The sequence below is a fragment of the Empidonax traillii genome, unplaced genomic scaffold, assembly GCF_003031625.1.
Source record: "Empidonax traillii isolate 1590-97213 ecotype Southwest subspecies unplaced genomic scaffold, ASM303162v1 scaffold516:size646513, whole genome shotgun sequence".
Lineage (NCBI taxonomy): Eukaryota > Metazoa > Chordata > Aves > Passeriformes > Tyrannidae > Empidonax > Empidonax traillii.
Window position 1 is genome coordinate 404,926 of NW_020955709.1, and position 20,610 is coordinate 425,535.

The 20,610-nt window shown below is 58.8% G+C and overlaps 1 protein-coding gene across 2 annotated transcripts in view; it reads right to left on the minus strand.

Moving 5' to 3' along the window:
• The window catches only part of GRM4 (glutamate metabotropic receptor 4), a 35,202-nt gene extending 15,584 nt beyond the window's left edge, over positions 1-19,618 (minus strand). The window contains exons 1-3 of one of the 2 annotated variants that reach the window (XM_027896776.1): positions 19,515-19,618; positions 12,543-13,322; positions 5,741-5,957 (exon numbers count right to left, since the gene is read on the minus strand). In XM_027896776.1, coding sequence (XP_027752577.1) covers positions 5,741-5,957; positions 12,543-13,061 — 736 coding nt within the window. In that variant the 5' untranslated portion in view covers positions 13,062-13,322; positions 19,515-19,618. Of the gene's footprint in view, positions 1-5,740; positions 5,958-12,542; positions 13,323-18,545; positions 18,866-19,514 lie in introns of those variants that run through there. The other variant, XM_027896777.1, reaches the window with a different exon arrangement.
• Between the last annotated feature and the right edge of the window lie 992 nt (positions 19,619-20,610).

The window sequence follows — 20,610 nt, forward strand, 5'->3', positions numbered from 1 at the left end:
GTAAGAAATTGGGCCAATTTGCTGTTTGTTTCCCATATGGGGAGCCAGATGGATGGAGAGGAGGGAGTTGGATAAACAGACACCCGGACAGACAGATCAGCCAGGCGAGGCCGGCAGCAACAGGCAGTGCTGGCAGGATGGGAATGGCCCTGGGACACTCAGGGACACTCACCCGATCCCTGCCGAGCCCTGGGCCAGGCCAGGGGTCAGGGCACACTGCCAGGGGCCACCGTGCCGCTTAATTACAGTTTCCATGGCAATAAATGGAGAAAAGCACAAAAAGCAGCAGTTTGCAAACAGAAGAACCTTCCAAAAGCCTGGGCGCAGCCACAGCAGCTGAACACACGCGGGGCAGCTCGGGGCTGGCACGGGCACACACACCCCTGAGTGCCCCTGGGCACTAACACCCTGGGGCTGGCATGGGCACACACACCCCTGAGTGCCCCTGGGCACCAACACCCCGGGGCTGGCACGGGCACACACACCCCTGAGTGCCCCCGGGCACCAACACCCCGGGGCTCCCGTGCTGCCTGTGCTCGGCTCGGGGCACAGGGAGGGCAGGAAGGCACACACAGTGACACAGGTCCCTCTGTGACATGCACTGCTGAACACGTGTGTGATACAGGGACAGGGGAGATGAGCCCGTAAATAAACAAGAAAAGAGACGAAATCGATGGCAATTCAGATATGACCATGTTACTCAGCTTCTCCACTAAATCAAACTAACAAGGAAAGCAGCTCCTCCAGGTAAGAGCCTGCAGGGCCGGGGAGCCCCTCGCTCCTGCAGCAGATGCTGACAACACCAGTTACTGTTTTTATCTACTTAATTACTGAAAAGTTAATAACAAAAAGAAAGAGGTCTAGGGGGTCAGCAGGCAGTGGCTGGAGTAGGCAGAGCTGTGTGTTTTGGGGAGCCCTGTCTCTCAGCACCTGCATTATTCACAGCCCCTGGCACCGCAGTGGAAAGGGATTTGCCAAGTGATGCTCCCACTGTCTTTGCACAAAAATCCATTTAGTCAAAACACTCCTCTAAAGCAAGAAATCAAAGTGAGGAGGTGGAGGCGATGGGGAGGAGGCAACTGCTCTCCCTCTTCCAGCAGGACGGCGCAGCACTGCTCCCTGACTTGTGACAAGGTGTGATGTGACTCCAGGAAAAGGCAGGAGGTCAGGGATGGGGGCCCCTTTCCACCCCCAATTTTGGGAAAAGGCTAAGAGGAGCAGGAACAGAGGGGAAAGCCTCCAGGATGGGGTTAAGAATCCACAGCCAGCTGCTGGAGGCAGGTTGTGGGTTGGAGGATGCTCAGTTGAGATCCTGTGCCCACCATCACTGATGGATGGCAGCGCAGGACAGAGGGCACCTGCAGCAAGAAACAGCCTCAAAAACCCAACCTGAGCCATTTCCAAACTTCCACTTCAAACGCTGCCTGCACCATCCCCAGGCATGTGGCCGTGTCCCTGCCAGCAGCATCGTCCCCAGCCCGGGGGGACCTCGCCAGGGCTCCAGAGACCCTCCTCGTGCCGCCGGGGTGACGCCTGTTGTCAAACACGGGTCAGGGTTTAATCTCCACCATTACAGCTCAGTGGGAGTGCAGCCGCTCCGGGTGCCCCTCCTGATTGCAGGTGGTTAATTAGCTTTTGCTGGCATTTAACTCCACCAGCACTCGGGGGGTTCTGCCAGGGTTCCCGCAGAGCCGGCGGCTGCCAGGGCGAGCAGGGACCTGGGTAAGGGGGACCCGGCCCAGCAGAGCTGGGAACAGCCATGTGCACATTCCCCCCGCCAGGATAGGCACCCTGAGCAGACCTGGGCACCCTGAGGAGGGACTGGGCTCTGCACAGCCCTGCAGCACTGGCCTTCTGTGAGCAGCACCTGCACGGCTCCCCTGCCCACCCCTGGCTCCCCTCCTAACTCTGCCCCTTCATGTGAGATTCCCAAGCCCAGAGTCTTAATTGGGAGCTGTTCCCCTGCCCCAGGATTCATTATTCTTGTGACTTCAAAGCCTCCAGGAACCAACTCATTAAAGGAGAAGTCATTAGGGACACGGATCCCCTCATGGAGGCAAAGCTCCCACACGTGGTGAGACCGATACACTGTGGTCAAACCTCCTGTCTTAAGACCTGGGAGTTGCTTTTTGGGGGCAACACCCTGGTGCGTCAACCAAAAGTAATGAACCCAGCTAAAACCAGAAAGAGACAGCCAGGGATGTCACATGGGGATGAGCAAATGCATCACAAATATACATCAGGCTCTTAACTAAAAATATAGAAAACTCAGTGAAGGATAAAACAATAGAGGGGGGAAATGACAGTAAAATTGATCCAGACACATGACTAAGGAGTCCTGTGTTGGGCTGGAAAAATTCCCCTCTTCACAAACCCAGCACTGCACATTCCAACACACAGCACAACACGCTGTGCTCACCAGCTCTGTTACATAAACATCAATCCAGCTCCTCAGCTCCGAGAGCTTGGTGACAGCAGAGACATCAACCACCCAGAGCCAAAGGGCTGCACAGGGGTCTATCCACCCACCCAAGTGATGCCAGAGGTCAGAGGCATGGGGAGATGCTGGGCAGAAGGGCTGGAGATGGGGACACCAGGGACACCTCGATGCTGGCCCTGCTGTGCCTCTTGGTGCCCAGTGGAAATCCAGCTGACACACACTGCCTATGCGAGATGTTTTTTGGGAGCAGGATGCTTCGGAGAAGCACTTAAAACCCTCAAAAATGGCTGAAGAATACTCATCCTTTGCAGTCTTAACATCTCTTCAATCCTGACACCCAAAAAACCAGCACTCTAGAGGGTAAGGACTCTCCAGCCACCAGTGCAGCCACCAGCAATCACCAGGGGCCAGCAGCATCACCGCCAGAGTAAGTGCAATGTGGACAGAGATATAAAGATATATAAATAAAGATATAACAGCCACCCGGGTCAGTCTGTTGTGGTAGCCTAGGGCCAGCCCCAGCTGCAAGAATAACCCATCTCCAGGGTGAGTTTCTTCCCCCCATCATCGTCGGAGGTCGGTTTGTGCCTGGAGCAGAAACGCTTTGCACTGCGATGTGCAGCTTCAACGTGAGGCTTTGCTAAAAATTGAAACTGAAGGTCAAGTTGATAATGCATCAGAAAGCAAACAGCTTGAGTGCGAGCTGCTAACGACAGCAATGAGCATTATTGCCTGATGGAAATAAAACCCGACTCTGAAGGCTCAGGCTTGGCATGAGAAATGAAGCAGAGCGTGGTGGGGATGAGAGTCGGGAGATGCTCACCCTGAGCCGGGTGGGTGAGGAACCCCCTGGGCAGAGCCAGCGTGGGCTCTGCTGGGGCTGGGACAGGGGCTGGGCTGGGACTGACTGTTCCCCCAGCATAAACACCCCTGCACAGATAATCACTGCTTGACCAACAGCTGGAGAGCCCCTGGCACAGGCCAGATCCTCCCTCAGCCAACAGCCCTCTCCATCCCTCTGACAGGCTGGAGACCCTGGAAGCAGCAGTAAATTGCAAGGCCCTTTAGGCTGCTGGAGAAATGCATCTGAGAGCCAAACATATCCAACCCAGCTCTAACTCAGGGCATGGATCCTTCAGCCCTTCCCAGTGGATCCACGCTGGTGTAAAGGTGTTTGGTGTCAGCAGAGCACTTTGCACAAGGGAAGACAGAGAGGTGAAGTGGGCACAGCCTGGCTCTTCCTCCAGCCTGGCAGCCACCACCACAGAGGGCAGGGCTGGGGGGGATTCAAATAAAAAAGTATAAAGCAAAAAAAAAAGAAAAAAAAAGAAAAAAAAAGAAAAAAAAAGAAAAAAAAAAAGAAAAAAAAAGAAAAAGCATGTTTTCAGCCCAGCCTTGCCATTATTCACTGGGGATCTGAGGCTGACCCCCTGCACTCACCCCCATGGGAGATGCTCCAGAGAGCAGGTGGGAGCAGGTCAGGGCCCACCCAGGCCCCTGTGCTCAGGCTGGCACACGACACCTCTTACAAAATTCTGTGTCCCTGCAGTGCATCAGGAACGCAGCCTCACCACTGGGCTGCCCTCACGCCGCTGTTACGCTGCAGTCACTGTGGAATTATGCTTTTTGATAACTAAATTATCACTAATGCACATAATCGTTGGGTTATGTGGATACACAAATTACAGGACTCTCTCAGCTCTGGATTAACACGCGGCTGTTTCAGCTCCATGTACACTCGTTTACTCTGCAATTACACTGTCAGGTCGTTAACATCTGGTTAGAGGAGTTCGTGGTAACCACAGGTATCTCGAAGGAGAAGTGCTTGTGCTGCAGCAGGACCACAAGGCACAACCACTGCTCCTCACTGGTGCTTAATGGAGGAGGAGTATGGGTTTGAACTGTGCTGTGATCCCGTATGTGTGCCCATGGTGTCTGCACCCACACCCCTGGGGGGCTGCACCCAGGATGGGGCAGCAGAGCATCCTCCAGCCACTCCCTCAGACCTGCCGAGCCCCACACACAGGCAGCAGCACCTCTGCACCCACAGACCCACCCACCCCCTGCAGCGACTGCTCCAGAGCATCCCCACGCGCTCCTCCTTGGAAAACCACAGCCCCGGGAAAATATTCCGCTTTTCAAGTGAAAATCCTGAAGAGCAGCTTCCAGGTTGGATCCCCAGATGGGTTTCTCTGCATACTAAAAGCGCAGCCGGTGCCAGGGCGCACGCGTGAGGCGGAATTAACGCCGTTCCTATTTATAGGGCTTTGATTAGGAGCTCGTCACCTCGAAGATTTTATTCCCTTTATCCATTTATAAGGCCATAACACAGTTTGACTGGCTCCAGATAGGCTGGTGTCCCACCGACTTTGCCAGAACCTAATGTGCCATTCAGACGCACTTAAACCAGTAATAGGCAGCAGCCTGAGCACCACGGGGTTTTAACTGCCTCAAAAAACACCCTTTAGCTCCCACCTCACCCTGTGCACATGATGCTGTACAGGTGAGGTGATACCAGAGCCAGGAGGGACCCCTGGCAGGGGCTGTGCCAGCCCTCTGTGGGGCAGCTCCACGTGCACAGTAAGAGCGCCCACAGCAGCAATTCCCAATTCACCTGTCCCAGCTGCCCGAGGGTTGATGCTCAGGTACCCACAAGCTCCCCCGCTGCTCCCGAGGCTGCTAATCCCCCCTAAGCATCCCAGAGCTCCCGTCAGCAAAACGCTTTCTGGCTCTACACAAATCCTCCCAAAGAGTTTTGCTGAGCATGGACTTTCTGCCTGTCCAAGGCTCGTAGACAAATTAAAGCACCTGCCCTCAGGGATAATTCCACTAAAATTGGGCAACATGCACGGTGGTGCCAACTTCATTTTCTGTTAAAACCTGGGAATATTTGTAAAAGCCTTTTTTTTCTGGAAGATGCCCAGCGCCGTGGCTCAGATGCAGGGGGAAGGGGTCAGACCAGCTTGGAGGACCTGAGGTCTCCTGGAGAGCAAGGAATGGGATCTCAAGATGCTTCCCAAAAGCAGCCTGCCCTGCAGAGGGAAGTCCAGTACTGCTGGTCCCAACCCTTGATGGAAAGCTTGCATCCTTCCTGACCACCCCACTGTCCTTGCAATCAGCACAGCAGCCCCAAAACCTGCCCTGCTCCGGGGTCATCCCCCAAACTGCACCATCCACCCCTATTCATCACCCCAAACACATCCCAGCTCAGCCCAAGGAGCTCACATGTTCCCACCACCCCATCCAGTGCCTTTTCTCCTCCAGCCACAGCTGCTCCCATCCCTGGAGAAATCCACTCACCATCCTCCCTGGACTTCTGGATGAAGGCCTCCACACCGCTTTCCCCGTAGCTGCCCTCAGAGGCCAAGGTGGAGACGTAATTCCACTTGAGGGCTTTGACGATGTCCACCATGGCCTGGGCCTGGTACGTGTCCGACGGCACCACGCGTGAGAAGAAGTCGTAGCGGCTGTTGTCGCTCAGGTCCGGCGCGGTGGAGGCGTAGCTGATCTGGGGGATCTGGGATGGAGGAGGGAAAGGCAAAGCATGAGGGGCAGCAGGACATCTCTCATCTGAGGGGCAGGGAGGTGGGAGTGGAGGAACACCATGGGTCAGGTGGAGCACGTGCCACCAGGTGGGCGTGGGGGGTTCCAGGAGACATCGGGGCTTGGGGACCACCTGCAGCTCAGGGACACCCAGCGGGACCCCAGAGGGGTTTCTTGATCGTCAGATGTGCCTGGCGTGGAAAAGACCAAAGAGGAAACCCAAATTCTGCCCTGGCCAGCACTGCCAAGGACTCCCCTCGGCTCCCTGCCCCAGGAGGGACAGATCCAACCCCCCCGCCGGGTCCTGCCCACCCAAGCCATAAATAAGCCCTTTAAATTAACCAGATCTGCCGCACCTCCCAGTGCGCTGGGATGATTTAGCACCGCCAGATCAGGCGATGTTTAACACTTACACAGCACTTTCCATCTCCAAAACACACCACACATCCTCATTTATCTTCAAGATGGAAAAGGCTTATTAAATTATCAAACCCAGGTTCTCACCACAAGCCTGAAGCTTACTACCAAAGACATCCCGAGCACCCAGACAGCCCCATCCACCATCTCCCCGTCCCACTGCCAAGCAGGTACCTGCCCCAGGTACAGCAGGGGCTGGCAGAGCCCTGCCCCAAACTTGGGCAAGGTTTTAAATAATGGCAGGGCTGCCTGGAGCTGGTGCATCCTAGGGAGGGCTCTGGCCACCCACCACCCTCTCACCTTCCTGCAGGTGCTGCTTTACTGCAGAACGGAGAAAACAGAGGAGGAACAGCCCAGGGCATCACTGACTCCAGACCACCCCGTGCCTCAGGGGTGAGCGGGTGTAGAACATGACCCCCAGCACTTCCAGGGCTCTCCTTCTCTCCTGTTCCCTCTGATCCACTTTAGGAATAATTCAGTAATTGCAGCTGCCAGAACCACAGGGGACTGTGATGGATCCCAGCCATCCTCCAGGCTCAGCAGGCACCTGGATGCCCAAATCAGCTCAGGCTGCCTCACCCAATGCCCCTCCCCAGTAAGCAGTCAGCCAATTCCCAGCAGCAGAGACACCTGGGTGGGCTTGCAGGGGCCAGGGGAGGTTTGGGGTCTGTGGGAATCCTAGTTTGTGTTATAAGATCCATCCAGCTTTCTGGGAGCCCGTCTGGGGCGTGGCATCCCGAGGATAGAGATGTGCACCAGGGCAACCCCACAGATCCTCCTGGGTCTGCCAGCCCCAGGACCCTCTCCATCCTCCTCCACTCCTGCATCTCCCAGTTTCTCCTTTGTTTCTCTGTTATTTTTCCTCTCCTGCTCCTGCCTCTCTCTCTATTAAATGCTATTCCGGTGTTATAAAACCCATGACTCCACCTGAATGCTAAAAGGCCCCTGGAAAGGAGCAGCCACCCTTCTACCTGCCTAAGAAATAGGAGATGAAAAAAGGGAGAGATGGGGAAGGAGTGGGAGAGGGAGAGGAAGGAATCTTTATCAAGGCACAAATAGGATTACTCCCTGTGACAATCTGCTTTGTGCTCCGTTCCGAGGGGCTCTGATCTGCTCGTTGGGGATCTGTGACTGGAGCCGGTGCCTGAGACTCGATTAAAATTCTGCTCAGCAGGTGAGGCGCTCGCCTGGCAATCACTCATCCCGGGGGAAGGGGGGGTGATCCGAGCCCGCTCCCTCACCTCCTCCTGCCGTGCCCGCAGGACCGGCATGGGCTCGGGATGGAGGCGATGCCTGCAGAGTGCCCGCACCACCAGGACACGGCAAGCAGCAGTGCCCACGTCCAAGGTGATTGGGAGGCAGGGATGCAGCCCTGCCCTGCCCTGCCAGAGGATCCTTTCCCAGTGATTTTTCCTCTGAGAAGTGTTTTGGTTTAACCAGACCCCTGCCCTCTCCACAGGACACTGGTGATGGAGACTTCCCAGCTATTCCGCATGCCACCACCACCCCATCTGAGCTCAGGTGGTCTGGGCTTAACCTCAGGCCTGTCCATCCTGCTCCAACCTCAGCAACAAAGCCCAGAAAATACCTGTTGATCCACAGGCTACAAACTGGAGGCTGTATTTTAATAAACAAAAGGAAAGAGCTTTTTTTTTCTCTCATTCTTCTGCCTTGGATGAAAGGGAAAATAAAATACCAGTTCCCAAATGACCATTTCATAGATTTCTTCTGCCTTTTCCCCCTCTGCCTTTTTGATAGCCCAACTCCTGGCTCCAGCTATTTTCTCAGATAAAAGACAAAAGTCCTTTTAGGTCCATAAAAGCAAAATGCAGGCAGGGAATTCAAGGTTCTTAGAAAGAAGGATGCAGCAGGAAGGGGGAGCTGGAAATATATCTCAGCTGCATATTTGGCCACTGATGTTCTCTTGCCTGGCTCATCTCCAGCCTGGAATAAACACCAGGTTGAGAAGGGGGCAGGAAAGCTCTCCTGGACTCCAAGACTTCATTGTGAGTCAGAGTGGGGAGTAACCCCAGGGCAGGGGATAAAACCTCCTTCCTTCTCTTTTTTTGAACCAAAAAACAGAATCAGCATCATCCAGAAGCACCCTCAGCCTGGAGAAATGTCCCTTGGGATTAGAGTGCAGGTGGGAGCCAGGGTTCAGGATGTCATCCTGCTCCCCCAGCTTCCTGGATCAAAGGACTGGTGAGATCGACTTCCAATGCACTGGAAAAGCTGGATTTTGTACCCACCATTGTCACCCACCATGAACACGGCTCAGGAGCTGCTGAGGCGTTTTCTCCACCGGTGTGGGGCAGAATCCCCCCAGACTGGGGAGAATTAGACAAAGGTAGCAATTTCAGCACATCCCAGCTAAGGCTTAAACCATCGACCTGAACACCAGCCTGAGCAGCCAGGAGCAAAGGAGCCCCAGACCAGCAGGGCACTGCAGAGCCAGAGCTGGGCACGCTTGTCAGGAGCACCCCACGAGCAGAGGCTCCTGCACCAGCCCCCCACCCCAGAAACAGGGTCGGGAACAGCTAATTCCCTACCCATAATTATTAATTTCATGCATATCTTATGCAAACCTCTGGTTCACTGACAAGATGGAATTGATTTAATTAGAATTTCCATCATCGAGCCATTTGGATGGCAGCTTTTAATTAGGGAGAGCGTAAAGCACCGCAGGGGCTGCAGCAGCGAGGGGCTGAGCGGGGCTGGGCAGGCATCGGAGCAGAGCGAGCTGCAGATCTGTCCTGCTGCCCCTTCCCCTTGGCACAGTGCCAAGCCAGGGTCCAGCCCTCAGCATCTCCTCAGAGAGCAGTAAGGCAAAAATAAAGCCCTGGGAAGCGCGGCAGGTGCAGGAGATGCTGCCCTTCAACATCCTCCCTGCCAGACCTGCCACCCCTCTGCCTTCGGCCTCCCACCCCTCCTCCCCGAGCCATGCCTCAGGGCCGTGGGGCCAGGGCAGCCCAGGGGAGCCAGGCAGCTGCAATTTGTTTAAATAAATCCAGCAAAGAGCAAGGAACTGAAGTGGCAGGAGCAGGCACTTAATCAGTGTCCTCCTGCCCGTTGCCACCCCGGGAAGGTTATTCACCCACTGAGTGGGGAAGCGTGTGCTGAACACAGCACCCAGCACGCCCCAGAGCCTCAGGGCACCCCGACACGAGCCAGGGGGCTCAGCACCAGGGGCTGATCCTGCTCTGCACCCCCAGCCCCAGGCAGCACAGCCTCACCCGCCTGCAGGTGCCGAGCGCCTGTGGCCGTGCCGCACACACCGCGGGCAGCACCGTCCTCAGGTGAATTATTCATGTTGTACAACACTCCTGCGCTAAAGAGAGTGGCTGCACTCACTGACACGGAGAAAACAAGCGTCTCAAAGCGCCTGGCACGTGTCAAGTCCACCCTCCGGCCAAGGATGCTCTTCAGCCTGGCTGAGCACCTGGGCTCCATCCTGTCCCATGGAAAACGCACCCCAAACCCTGACGCAGCTTTTTGGAGATCACACGTGAAGGAGATGGATCTGGTTTGTTTCGCACCGTCACCACTGTGGTGGTTCAGGAGACAGTGGGTAGAGCTGGGGCTGGAAAGCCAGCAGCGAGGGGTGGGAAGGAGCTGGAACGTGCCAGAGCGCTCTGGCAGTGATGCCAGAGAGATGCTATCGCACAGAGCCGAGAGCACGGGTTTGGGGGAAGGATTTTCTGCAGGCAGAGCGACGAGGAGTGATGAAACCAGCTTGGACAGAGGATGCCGCATCTGCAAGTTGTTCCACTGACGTACAGCTTTAATTAGGCAGCGGCAGCTAACGAAGGACCTGTTATTTATTTATGTAGCACAGGAGCGACAAAAGGCCTGTCAGGGAGGGGCGAGGCCAGCCTAGCAGGGAGGGCTGGGGGCTGCACAGCAGGGATGGAACAGGGAGAGGTGCACAGGAGGGAGTGTGGGATGTAGCAAGGATAGCATCATCCAGAGACAGGAACAGCCACCCCTGCTGTGTGTACGGTCACAGGACAGAAGGGGCTGCTCCAGGCTCCCAGGGAAAACTAGGGGGGCTGCTGTGCCCCCTCCCAGCCAGGACTCTGCAGTACTTGTATTTTCTCCTCACCTTGTTGGACTTTCTAGTTGATTCTGTGCCTTCACCACTCACTGGATATGCTACAGCCCCCCCAAGATGTGCTGCAGCCATCCTGGAGAACCACTTCAGCAATTCAGAAACCAGAGCACTCAGAGGGCACTTTAACCACCAGCACAACTGCCCTGGCAGGGAGGGGGCATCGCGAGCGGGTCCCCCTGTTGCAGCTCCCAGCACTTTACACCAGTGTCCCCGAGCACCAAGGGGGACACAAGTGACACAGCAACACGGGGCCAAGCAGGAGCAGAGCTCCAGCAAGTGCCATTCCCCAGAGAATGGGCAGAGGCAGCTGCCTGTGCCCTGGGCAGCAGAGCTTCGCTGAACCCCGGAGCGGAGTCACCCGCGCTTAAAGGTCAGCGGCGGCGCGAGATGGAAGTCCCTTATTTTCATTTCAAGCATGTCCCTGCCATCAAACCCGTGTTTGAATAACAAAGAGCAGCAGCAGCATTCAGGCCATGGCAGGAGGAAGAGACTCCAGAGCTCCCCAGCCCCTGCCTGTTGCATGAACGATGCTGTGCCCAGACAGGTGGGACGAGACCCCCATCCCATGGGAATGATATCCCTGTGCTGGGGACCACTGGGAGCCACCAACTCTGAGCACCTGCTCAGCCCCACGCCACGATTTGCTGCTGTCTAGGAAGGACTGAGCTTGGCCTTGTCCTCCCCTCCTAGGGGGTTTTGAGCTCTCCATCCCCTCTTTACCTGCCCTTCCCCCCCTTTGTATTTCCTCCCTGTCCTGATGGGATGGGATGGGATCAGCTCTGGATTAAAGCTGCTGGGGCTCAAGATGTACCACCAGCAGCCCCAGTGCCTGGCTGCACAGCTGAGGCAGGGTAGCACCTGAGCTCAGGGACATCCTTCCTGCACAGGTCACAGCTCTTTGGCCAAGGATCAAAACCAGAGAAGGGCAAGAAAAGAAAAGAAAAAAAAAAAAAAAAAAGGCAAGAACCTAGAAAGACTGTAGGCACCTCCAACTGTCACTCTCCTGCCTCCTTCCCCGCTGCCTGCCTGCCTCCTCCTCTCCAGAGCAAGCATTCAATCTTTCTTGTCTCAGCAAATAGCTTTTAAGTTCCTCCCACTCCCTCTAATTTATATTATTTTAATTATTGAATAGCCCTCTCACTCGTCGCCTGGAACATTAACACGTTTCAAAAAAAAAAAGGACCCAGAAAAATCAAACTCCATCAGCGATCTGGTTTTTCTGTCCTCACTAACAGCTTCCAGCCCTCCCAGGAGGGCACCTGGCTCTCAGCACGCTGGGCTGGCAGAGGAAGAGGAGGGGGAAGAGAGAAAGGGAAACAGCACCAGTCCTGCAGAACAGAGGGGTTACAGAGTGCTGGGGAGAGGCCAAGCTGGGATGGGGCTCCCACCACTGCTGGGGGCACAGAATATTTATGTTCTTCCCTCATTCCTGCAGAGGGGCCCTCATTCACACTCTCCAGCCCACGGACGTGGCTGCAGATAAATAAATACACAGCAAGGGGGAGAGGAATTATCAACTCGGCATTCCTGCAGCTGACACGGAGCAGGAGGGAGAGCTGCCCTCATCCCATCGCAGGCTGAGCACCTGCGGGGTTGGTGGCACAGAACAAGTGCCCCCAGCCTGGCTGACGTCCCATGGGTTGGAGCAGAGTGATCTCAGCTGTCCCTGCACCCCGTCAGCCATCCTGTCCTCAGCTGCCCAGGTGGGACCTTACACTTTGGGCTATAACCCACACCCCTCATCGAGCACCCCCCAAACTGGTGTCATAACCCATCCCCAGCCCACCTCCCCCACCAGCATCCCCCCTCACCACAAAGCTGGGGGAGAAGAAATAAAAATCCTCCTGCTCCAGGTGCCGTCAGCGGAGGGGGATGGAGGGAGGGATCCCTGGGGACCCGGGGGAGGCAGGAGAAGCCTTTTAACGACACCAGCTCCCACCTCCCCCCAGCTGTGGAGGAAGAGGCACACATGGAGAAACACCGCCGAAGCACCCGCAGCGGCTTTGCCGAGGGGCTCCGGCCGAGCCCTACCTTGAAGAGCCGCAGGATGTTGGCCACCATGATGGAGACGGAGCTGCCCGAGGCGCCGATGACGCCGACCACCCGCTCGGGTTTGGTGATGATGGGGGGGCCCCCGCTGACGCAGCGCACCTCGGTGCTGTCCTTCTCGATGAGGGCTTGCACGAAGGTCAGCGACTGCTCCAGGGCGTGCGTGTCCCGCGAGCACGTGTCCAGGATGCGCGCGCCCAGGGTGATGTTGGGGAGCAGGTCGGGGTCGTTGTTGATGCGGTCCAGGGCAAAAAGCATGGCCTCCAGGCGGTGGATGCCCTTTTCCTTCTTGAGTTCCCCGCAGGCCTTGCCCTCGGCGCCCCGGCCGTGCACGGGGAAGAGCCCCCCGAGCGTGATGTCCCCGTCGATGCGGATGGAGTTCATGTGCGGGTAGCCCTGGCCCTTGGGCTTGGCGGCACCCCCGGGCGCCCACCCCCAGCTCCAGGCACTCAGGAGGAGGCAGAAGGAGAGACGCTCCATGCAGAAGTGACCCCCGCTCATCGCCAAGGCCGTGCTGGGGCAGAGCTCGGGCCGGGAAGGCGGCAGCGCTCAGGGGGCCGGGCTGGCGCGGGCGGGTGCCATGGCTCCGGTGGGATCCCGCTCCGGCACCGTCAGTGGCTCCAGATGGCACTGCCGGCCCCGGGGCAGCGGTGGGCCGTCGGGCTGCCGGAGGGTGCCGGGGTCTGCATGGCTACACCGGGGTGGAGAGACAGCGGCGGAGACACGAGCACACACAAAGCTTCGGGTCCTTCCTCTGGAGACCTTGAGAGGGAGGGGGACAGGGGCGAGAGAGAAAATTAGGCAGGAACGTGAAGAGGACATCAGCTATTCCGAGATTTTGTCAGGGAGCCCAGCAGAAATTAGCACTGGGGGTTATTGCAGAAAATAGATTTGGGATTCACTGGATTTCTGATTCATGCCAGTGGCTTTGGCTCAGCCCGAACTGCATCCAGGCAGAGGGGCTGGTCAGGGTGCCACACATGTTCTGTCCACAGAGCAGGACAAGGTCAGTGGCCAGCTCGGGCATGGAGGGAGGCCCTGGAACCCACCCCATCCCCTTTGAGGGAGCTGAGAGGGTGGGACAGGTCCCAAGACAGCACTGGGTGGAGGTGAGGGGCCAAATCCCACATACACCCCAAGCCTGGTCCCTGCCTACCACAGAGTATCCCTCCTCCTTCCCAGCAGGTTTTTCAGTCATCCCCTGCCATGAGCCCACAGGTCTTGAGTGCCATAAACTGAGCAGGCTCAGTGCTGGTCTGTGTCCTCAGCGAGAGCCAGGCGCTGACAAAATCCAGCATTATGGATCCGAGTCACTACCCAAAGCACTGTGCTCCTGCCGCTCTCCCTTCAGGCAACTGATTCCTGAACCAGCAGCTGCTTCCTCGCAAACTTCCCTTATCGACAGCTTCCAGCAGCAAATATTGACAGCACCTGAGCTGCCCCTGCCCGAGCAGCACAGCCCCTGCCTCAGTTTCCCCCCGGGCAGGCTCTCCCTGGAGCCCGTCCCTGCTGCCTCCCAGCAGCCACTGATGGATGCTGAGGGCAGCGCATGATTAATGCAGGCAGCGAAGGCAGCGCGGAGCCTGTGTTCCCCAGGCAGGACAGGCTGCAACAGCGAGACCGAGGAAACAGCTTAAATTCATCTCAGCTCAAGCACAGAGCCCCAAGCCCGGGGCTGCCAGCCGGATCCTCACCAGCCCCGGGAGTGCTGCCCACCGAGCCGAGCCCATTTACAGCGTGGGGGAGGCTCCTGCTCCAGCCCCAGCCAGGAGGACCCTGGTTTCAACTCACCTCCATAAATTATGCACGTCCCTGCCCGCCGCAGCCGCTTGAAGGCCCATCTCCAAAGCGATTCTGACAGCCGGGGCTTTTAAGGAACCAGAATTACCCGGTGCCGAGTTCTGGGCTTCCAAAGGCAGGAAGCTGGGAATGCTGCAGCGCATCGCCGGGCCCAGCCTGCCGGGAGAGCCCCTGGGAGAAAGGCCCTTGCTCGGGTGGGGATCAGGGACAGGGATCAGCCCTCTGCACAGTCCTGTGCCCTCTGCAAGAACCACCCCATGCGTCTCCAGTGGGCACGGAGCAGGGGAAGGTGGCTCCTGGCACGGCCTGGAAGCAGGTCATGCTTTGCCCGTGCCGAGCAGGTGGATGATGGGGTGACCAAGGGATGCTCAGACACCACAGTCCCGTCCCCCCCAGCAGCCCTGCACCAGCCAAGAGCGGTCACTTCTCCCGCCCTCATCCCCAGAGCTGCGACATTTCTGCCCATCAAAGGTGGGTTGGTCACGACACGGACCCACTCCCAGGAAAACCCTCGTGGCCCATGGCAGCTCCTACGGAGCTGGCAGTGCCCCCAGAGCCCACTGCTTCTCCCTTTCTTCTTTCAAGCTTTTTCCTCTCTGTTCTCTCCCCTTTGTGGCTCCTTTGATCACATAATCTGAACGAACTGAAGGTAAAAATATCACGGCAGGCAAGAAGAAAGCACCAATAATGGGGAGGGGAGGAGGGAGCTGGTTCAGATCCCTCTCGGAATCATTAGGGGAGATGGAGCCTGAATCACTCGATGAGCTTGGGCTGCAAACGGCCTGGGAAGGGGTGGCAGATGAGCCCCCCTGTCCTCTCCACCTGCCTCCCCCATCCCCACAGCCACACACGAGCTGCTGCTCCTGCACAGCCCAAATCTTGCTCCCATCAGGCCTGAGCCTCCCCAAAGCAGGCCCTCCACCAGGAGGCTGGTGCTGCACATCTGGAGGAAGGTGCACATCTGGAAGAAGACACCTGCCTACAGCAGGTGCTCGTGGAGCAGGGAACAGCCTTACCCACATGCTCCGGGCAGCGAGGGGCCAGAACTACCCTCCTGCCCCACCTGCACAGCTCCACAGGGGCATCCCAAGGGCAGGAATAACAGGTGGGAATCGCCCAGTGTGGTGCTTACCCCCACCCCAAAGGCAGGAGCAATGCTGCTTCCTCCTACTTCCACCACACATCGTTGGTGACAAAGGAGCCTCATTGCCCTCATCCCAGCCACGCCACAGCCTGATCTGAATCTGCAGCGCAGTGCCAGCACTACCCAAACTGAGAAGATCTCCAGCCCCTGGGCTGCATCATCCACCACCTGCCCAAGCCAGGGTGGGCTGAGCAGCACCACGGCAGAGAGGCAGGTGCTGGGGATGTTGCCACCCTAGGACAGGCAGAGATGGGGGGCGTGGGCAGAGCCCTGCAGGTCCTGGCACCCCAGACATGGGGCCAGTCAGCACGGTGGCATCTTGCCCCCCTCTAGTGGTGGCCAAGCCACTGGGCCACCGGCACCGCCAGACACAGAGATCCCTGAAAGGGCAAGGGAGTCCCCCTTTGGGCAACCCTGTCCAGTGAAAGGTGTCCCTGCCCATGGGGGCTGGAACTGGATGCATTTTAAAGTCCTTTCCCACCCAAACCATTCTGTGATTTTATTGAAATTTAACACTGATTAAAAATTCCCCCACATCATGGAGACCTGCTGTAAAACCACCTCCAATGCCCAAAGGAGGTACAAGCCATCCCAGGCATCACCTCTGCTGCTCCTTCCCACAGTTCCTCCTGCATGTCCCTGCAAGTGCTGCTCTGGCTGGGCTGTGCTGAGACACAGACCCCACACCCAAGGACCACAGAGCTAAGCCTGCAGCGGGACCTGTCATCTCCCAGTTCAGAGCCATGACAACTCTGGGGTTGTTAAACCAGGCAGAGGCTGAGCCAGTGACACGGCCCAGGAGATGCAGGAACAAGCAGCGAAGAGGCTGCACCCAGCACTCACCTGCATGTCCCCATCCCCAGCTGCCAAGGAGCCCAGCACCACCAGCACAACACCACGGAGACTCCAGTCCAGCCCCAGCCCTGGGAGGGCTGTGCCAGCTTAAGCCACGCTGGCTCCCACCAGCTCAACAGCATCTTTTTGAAAAATCAAGCCATTTCTCTCCCCACCTGCTCTTCCCCAGCAAGCAGGGCCAGCCAGCAGGCAGCACAAAATCCCAATTAGCACACACTCGCTCTTCCTGCTTGCAAGCAGTTACAGGGAACTTCGTTTGGCTCCTGCTCCTTTTAATTGCAAAAGCTCCATGAAGTACAGCAGATTTGAGACACAGAGGGAGGGAGGGGATGCCAGTTAAGTTCTCTCTCAACAGGAAAAACCTTAAGTATTCAGGTCCAGTACCCCAGCGTTCGCTCAGAGAAGCGAGGCCACGGCTCAGCAGGCAGCAACGAGCAGAGACCCCAGATTGTACCATCCAAACCCACCCAAGGAGCTCCAAAATGCAGTCCCTGCCCCAGCAACCCCACGATCGATGCACAAACCGATACCACGACGCTCGCACAAACCTAAGCCCATTGCCAAGGTGCCAACTCGTCCTCTCTGCAACCATGTCCTGCCAGTGCCCAGCTCAGAGCCCCACGGTGGCGAAAAGCTGGGTATGACCACCCACCTCACCGTCCTGGAGCATCCCCTGACGGATGCTGAAGTCCAAACAAAAGTGCTCCCGTGGGGCGCGAATGAGACCCAGGGAATATTTATCACACCATATATATCCTTAACTGCAGCAAGCCCTCTCCTTCCGCCTCCCTCCCGCTGCCAAGCAGGTCAGGACTAATCCCTCACTTTGAAGGATGGGATGGCGCGGCGGGGAAGGCGAGCGGGATGTGGCCGCGGAGCAAGCGGAGATAACAGCAGCTCACCTTGCGGGGGCTGGCACGGGGTCTCTGCCGGCAGCGGAGAGCTCCAGCAGGAGAGGCTGGAGGGAGGGAAGGAGATGCTGCTCATCCCCACTCCTGCCACGTGCAGCAAAATCCCGCAATTAATTTTTTATCACCGTCTGCAATTTGGGACGGCGCTGGCTCGGAGCGGGAGCGCGGCCTGACTGCTGGTGCTCGGCAGTGCCCGTGGCACCACGCGGCCTTCCCGCTCCTCATCACGCACCCACGCCCCGAGACCACGGTCTGGCAGCACCAGCCCCTGCCCACACCCCTCCAGCTGCGGCAGAGACCCCCATCCTGAGCCAGGCTTTGAGCGGAGCCATCTGGGGAACCGCAGAGCAAAGCCCTCCATGTGGCGGAGCCGGGAGGAAGAGCCGGTGCCCGCAGCAGGCGCGAAGCCGGGGAGGGCGGCGGGCGCAGGTTCGCAGATGTTATAATTAGGACCTGCCACTTCTTCAAGCCGTTGCCTTTCTGGGAAGAGCTGGAAGGGGGTGGCTGAGCTGACAAATCCATCCTCCTCCTGCCTGATGCCAAAGTTGAAGCACGTGACGCTCTTTTTTGGGGAGCCATCAGGCTCCCCTGCAGGGCGATGCTGGCCCCTGGGATGCGGGGCCAGGCCACGGCTGCACCCGAGCTTCGGTTCCCAAGGGAGGATTCTCTCGACGCTCCTGCAGGATGCAGCTTAGCACCCCCAGCCCAGTGCCTGATGCCCTCCCCAAAAGGGCTTTGCCTGTACCCCCAGCCTGGGGCAGCTGCAGCCGCTGCTGCCCATGGGGTCCCTCTGCCTTCACAGAAAGGGACCACCCTCACTGCAGCCCCCAGCACTGCCCCTCCAGCTAGGCCAGGCTGGCCGAAATCAGCTGGGATCTCTGCACATCCCATCGGACCGTGGCTCCCAGCACGGAGGCAGTGGGTCACAGGGAAGAAGGTCTTGCCCCAGCTCTCCCCCTGCCACAGCCTTGCCCAGCACGTCCCCCACACCCCCGTCCGCTGCCCTTATGCGGATAAATGCTGCTTACAGGCAGCGAGGGGAGGGAAGGAAATGAGCTTTTTCTTTTGGCAGTTCTCGTGGCGTTCTCCCGAGCTCCACGCTGCATTCAACAGATCAGCTCCGCTCCTTCCCTCCCTCTCTTCCCCAGGCCCTGCCCGGGGCAGGCGGCCAGTGGGTTCCTCCGGTCACCGCAGCCCTGCCTCGTGCCACCCCCGGCGAGCCCCGAGCCACAGGTCACCTGCAGCGCGATGGCGATGGCAAAGGCAGTGACTCACCCGCAGCCTCTCCGTCGCAGCCGCCGCCGAAGGCAGCGGGCATCCCCCAGCGCGGGAGCAGCCCCCGGAAAAACACTCGGCTGGCAGAGCACGGCAAGCTCATCACACCGGGGGGGAGGAGGAGGAGGAGGAAGGTGGCGGGGCTGCACCCGGGCAGGCGGTGAGAGAGTTCTCCGGTTTTTTCCCACGGCTGCCAACTTCCCCAGCGGCTCCCGACGCCTCAGATCCGCTCGCCCGGAAAGCGCCAAGGAGCGGGAGAGCACTCGGGAGAGGAAACCGAGCCCGTGCTGGAGCGGGGCTCTGCCCGGCCCGGGAGTGCCTCTGCGGGGTCGGATCTTACCTCCAAACCCCCTCCAAGCTGGAAGGGGCAGCACCTTCATCCCTTTCTCGCTCTGCTGTCGCCCCTGCCGTGCCCTGCGGCGGCTCTGCGGGCGCTCCCGCTGCGGCGAGGCGAGGGCAGCCCCCGCCAGCGCTCGGCCCTGGTCACGGCCACCCCCGCGCCCGCTGCCTCCTGCCCCAAGCCCTTCCAGCCCCATCCGTCCGGACGAGCCCCCCAGCTCCCCTCCCGGAGCCCCCGCCGGGCGGTGGGCACCTCAGGGGCAAAGGTGGCAGGTTGGGGAACGGGGCAGGAGGTGCCCCCCGTGCCCCTCGCGGCGGGGGGCAGCGGGGCGAGGAAGGGGGGGCAGCGCTCCTCAACTCCCAGTGATGAATAAATAATGCGATGAGTGGGAAAGAGGAAAGCCGGGAGGGGGCTGGGGGTTCCAGGCTGCAGCCCCCGCTGTCGCAGCCCCCCCAAACCAAAAATAAGAAGGAAAGGTGGAAAACTGGCGGAGCGTGGAGAGGTGAGGGGGGTCGGGAGGGAAAGCGGCGAGGCTGTGGGGAAGGGGAGCGGGGGCACTCCAGCCCCTGGCGAGGGTTCGAGGGCACCGGGCGCCCCGGGGATGCTCCCCCCGCGCCGCCCGCACTTACCCGCGGGCAGCGCCAAGTTGGCGGCGCCGCCGGCCCCGTCTCCGCCCGGTGCCCGGTGCCGCGATCCGCCCCCGGCCCGGGGGGCGCGGGCAGCCCGGGGGGGCCCTGCTGCGTGTGGCGGGGGTGGCCCCGGCCCCCCCCAGCCCCGGCCCGGCCCGGGAGCCGAGCGAGCCGCAGCCGGGCGGGACCCGCCGCGCTCCGCGCACCGCAGCCGCGGCGAGGAGGAGGAGGAGGAGAAGGTGGAGAAGGGGGAGGAGGAGGGGGAAGAGGAGGAGGAGAGCCGGGGCCGGGGAAGTTTTGCATGAAGAGGAGCTGGGAAGCCCGCCGCCGGCTTTGCCAGCCTCTTAAAGCACTAGCGCAGCGCCGAGACCCCCGTCCCGGTGGTCCCCCTGCTCCCGGAGGAAGGGTCCCCTCGCCAGGCTGCCGAGGGTCTCCGGCTCCCTGCACTGACAGCCAAGCCCCAAATTCCCTTTCGCAGGTGGGAGCAGCTGCCTTAGGCGACAATGCGGGAGAATGTTTGTCACCCCAAGCCGATGCCCTTCTCTTCCCCATCGAATCCCCTCCCAAGCCCCCGCGGCTCCGAGGAGCCTGTCGTGCTGTGCCGATTCATTAATCCAGAGAAAACACAACCCCCCCGGTAATGACCATTGACACATTAACTGCTGCGATCCATCACGGTCATCGGAGCAATTAGGGCACACCTGGAGCTCACGTGCCAGCTACGAGAGCCCCCAGACCCTGCGGGGACCCTTCCCTGCACACGAAGCAGGGTCTGGCTGCGGGGAGGGCTTTCTGCTGCTCCACCTGCCCCTTCCAGCACCAAAGATCAAAGCATGGACCTTCCAACACACAGTTCCAGCCTCATCTTCCCTAAGGGGTGACCTGTGTCGCTTCTTTGTTATAGAGGGGTGAGCCAGGGCCCAGGCAGGCAGGGTGCCACTGCAAAGGGCTCCCTGTTGCCCAGATCCTGGTTAGGAGTCCAGAGAGGAGCCAGTTTTCCAAAAGCACTTGAGACTGCCCAGCACAATGCCCTGGCTTTAGGCTCTCCAGTGAGATGCATCTTCTGAAAAGCTGCCCAGCCACCCTCCTGCCATCA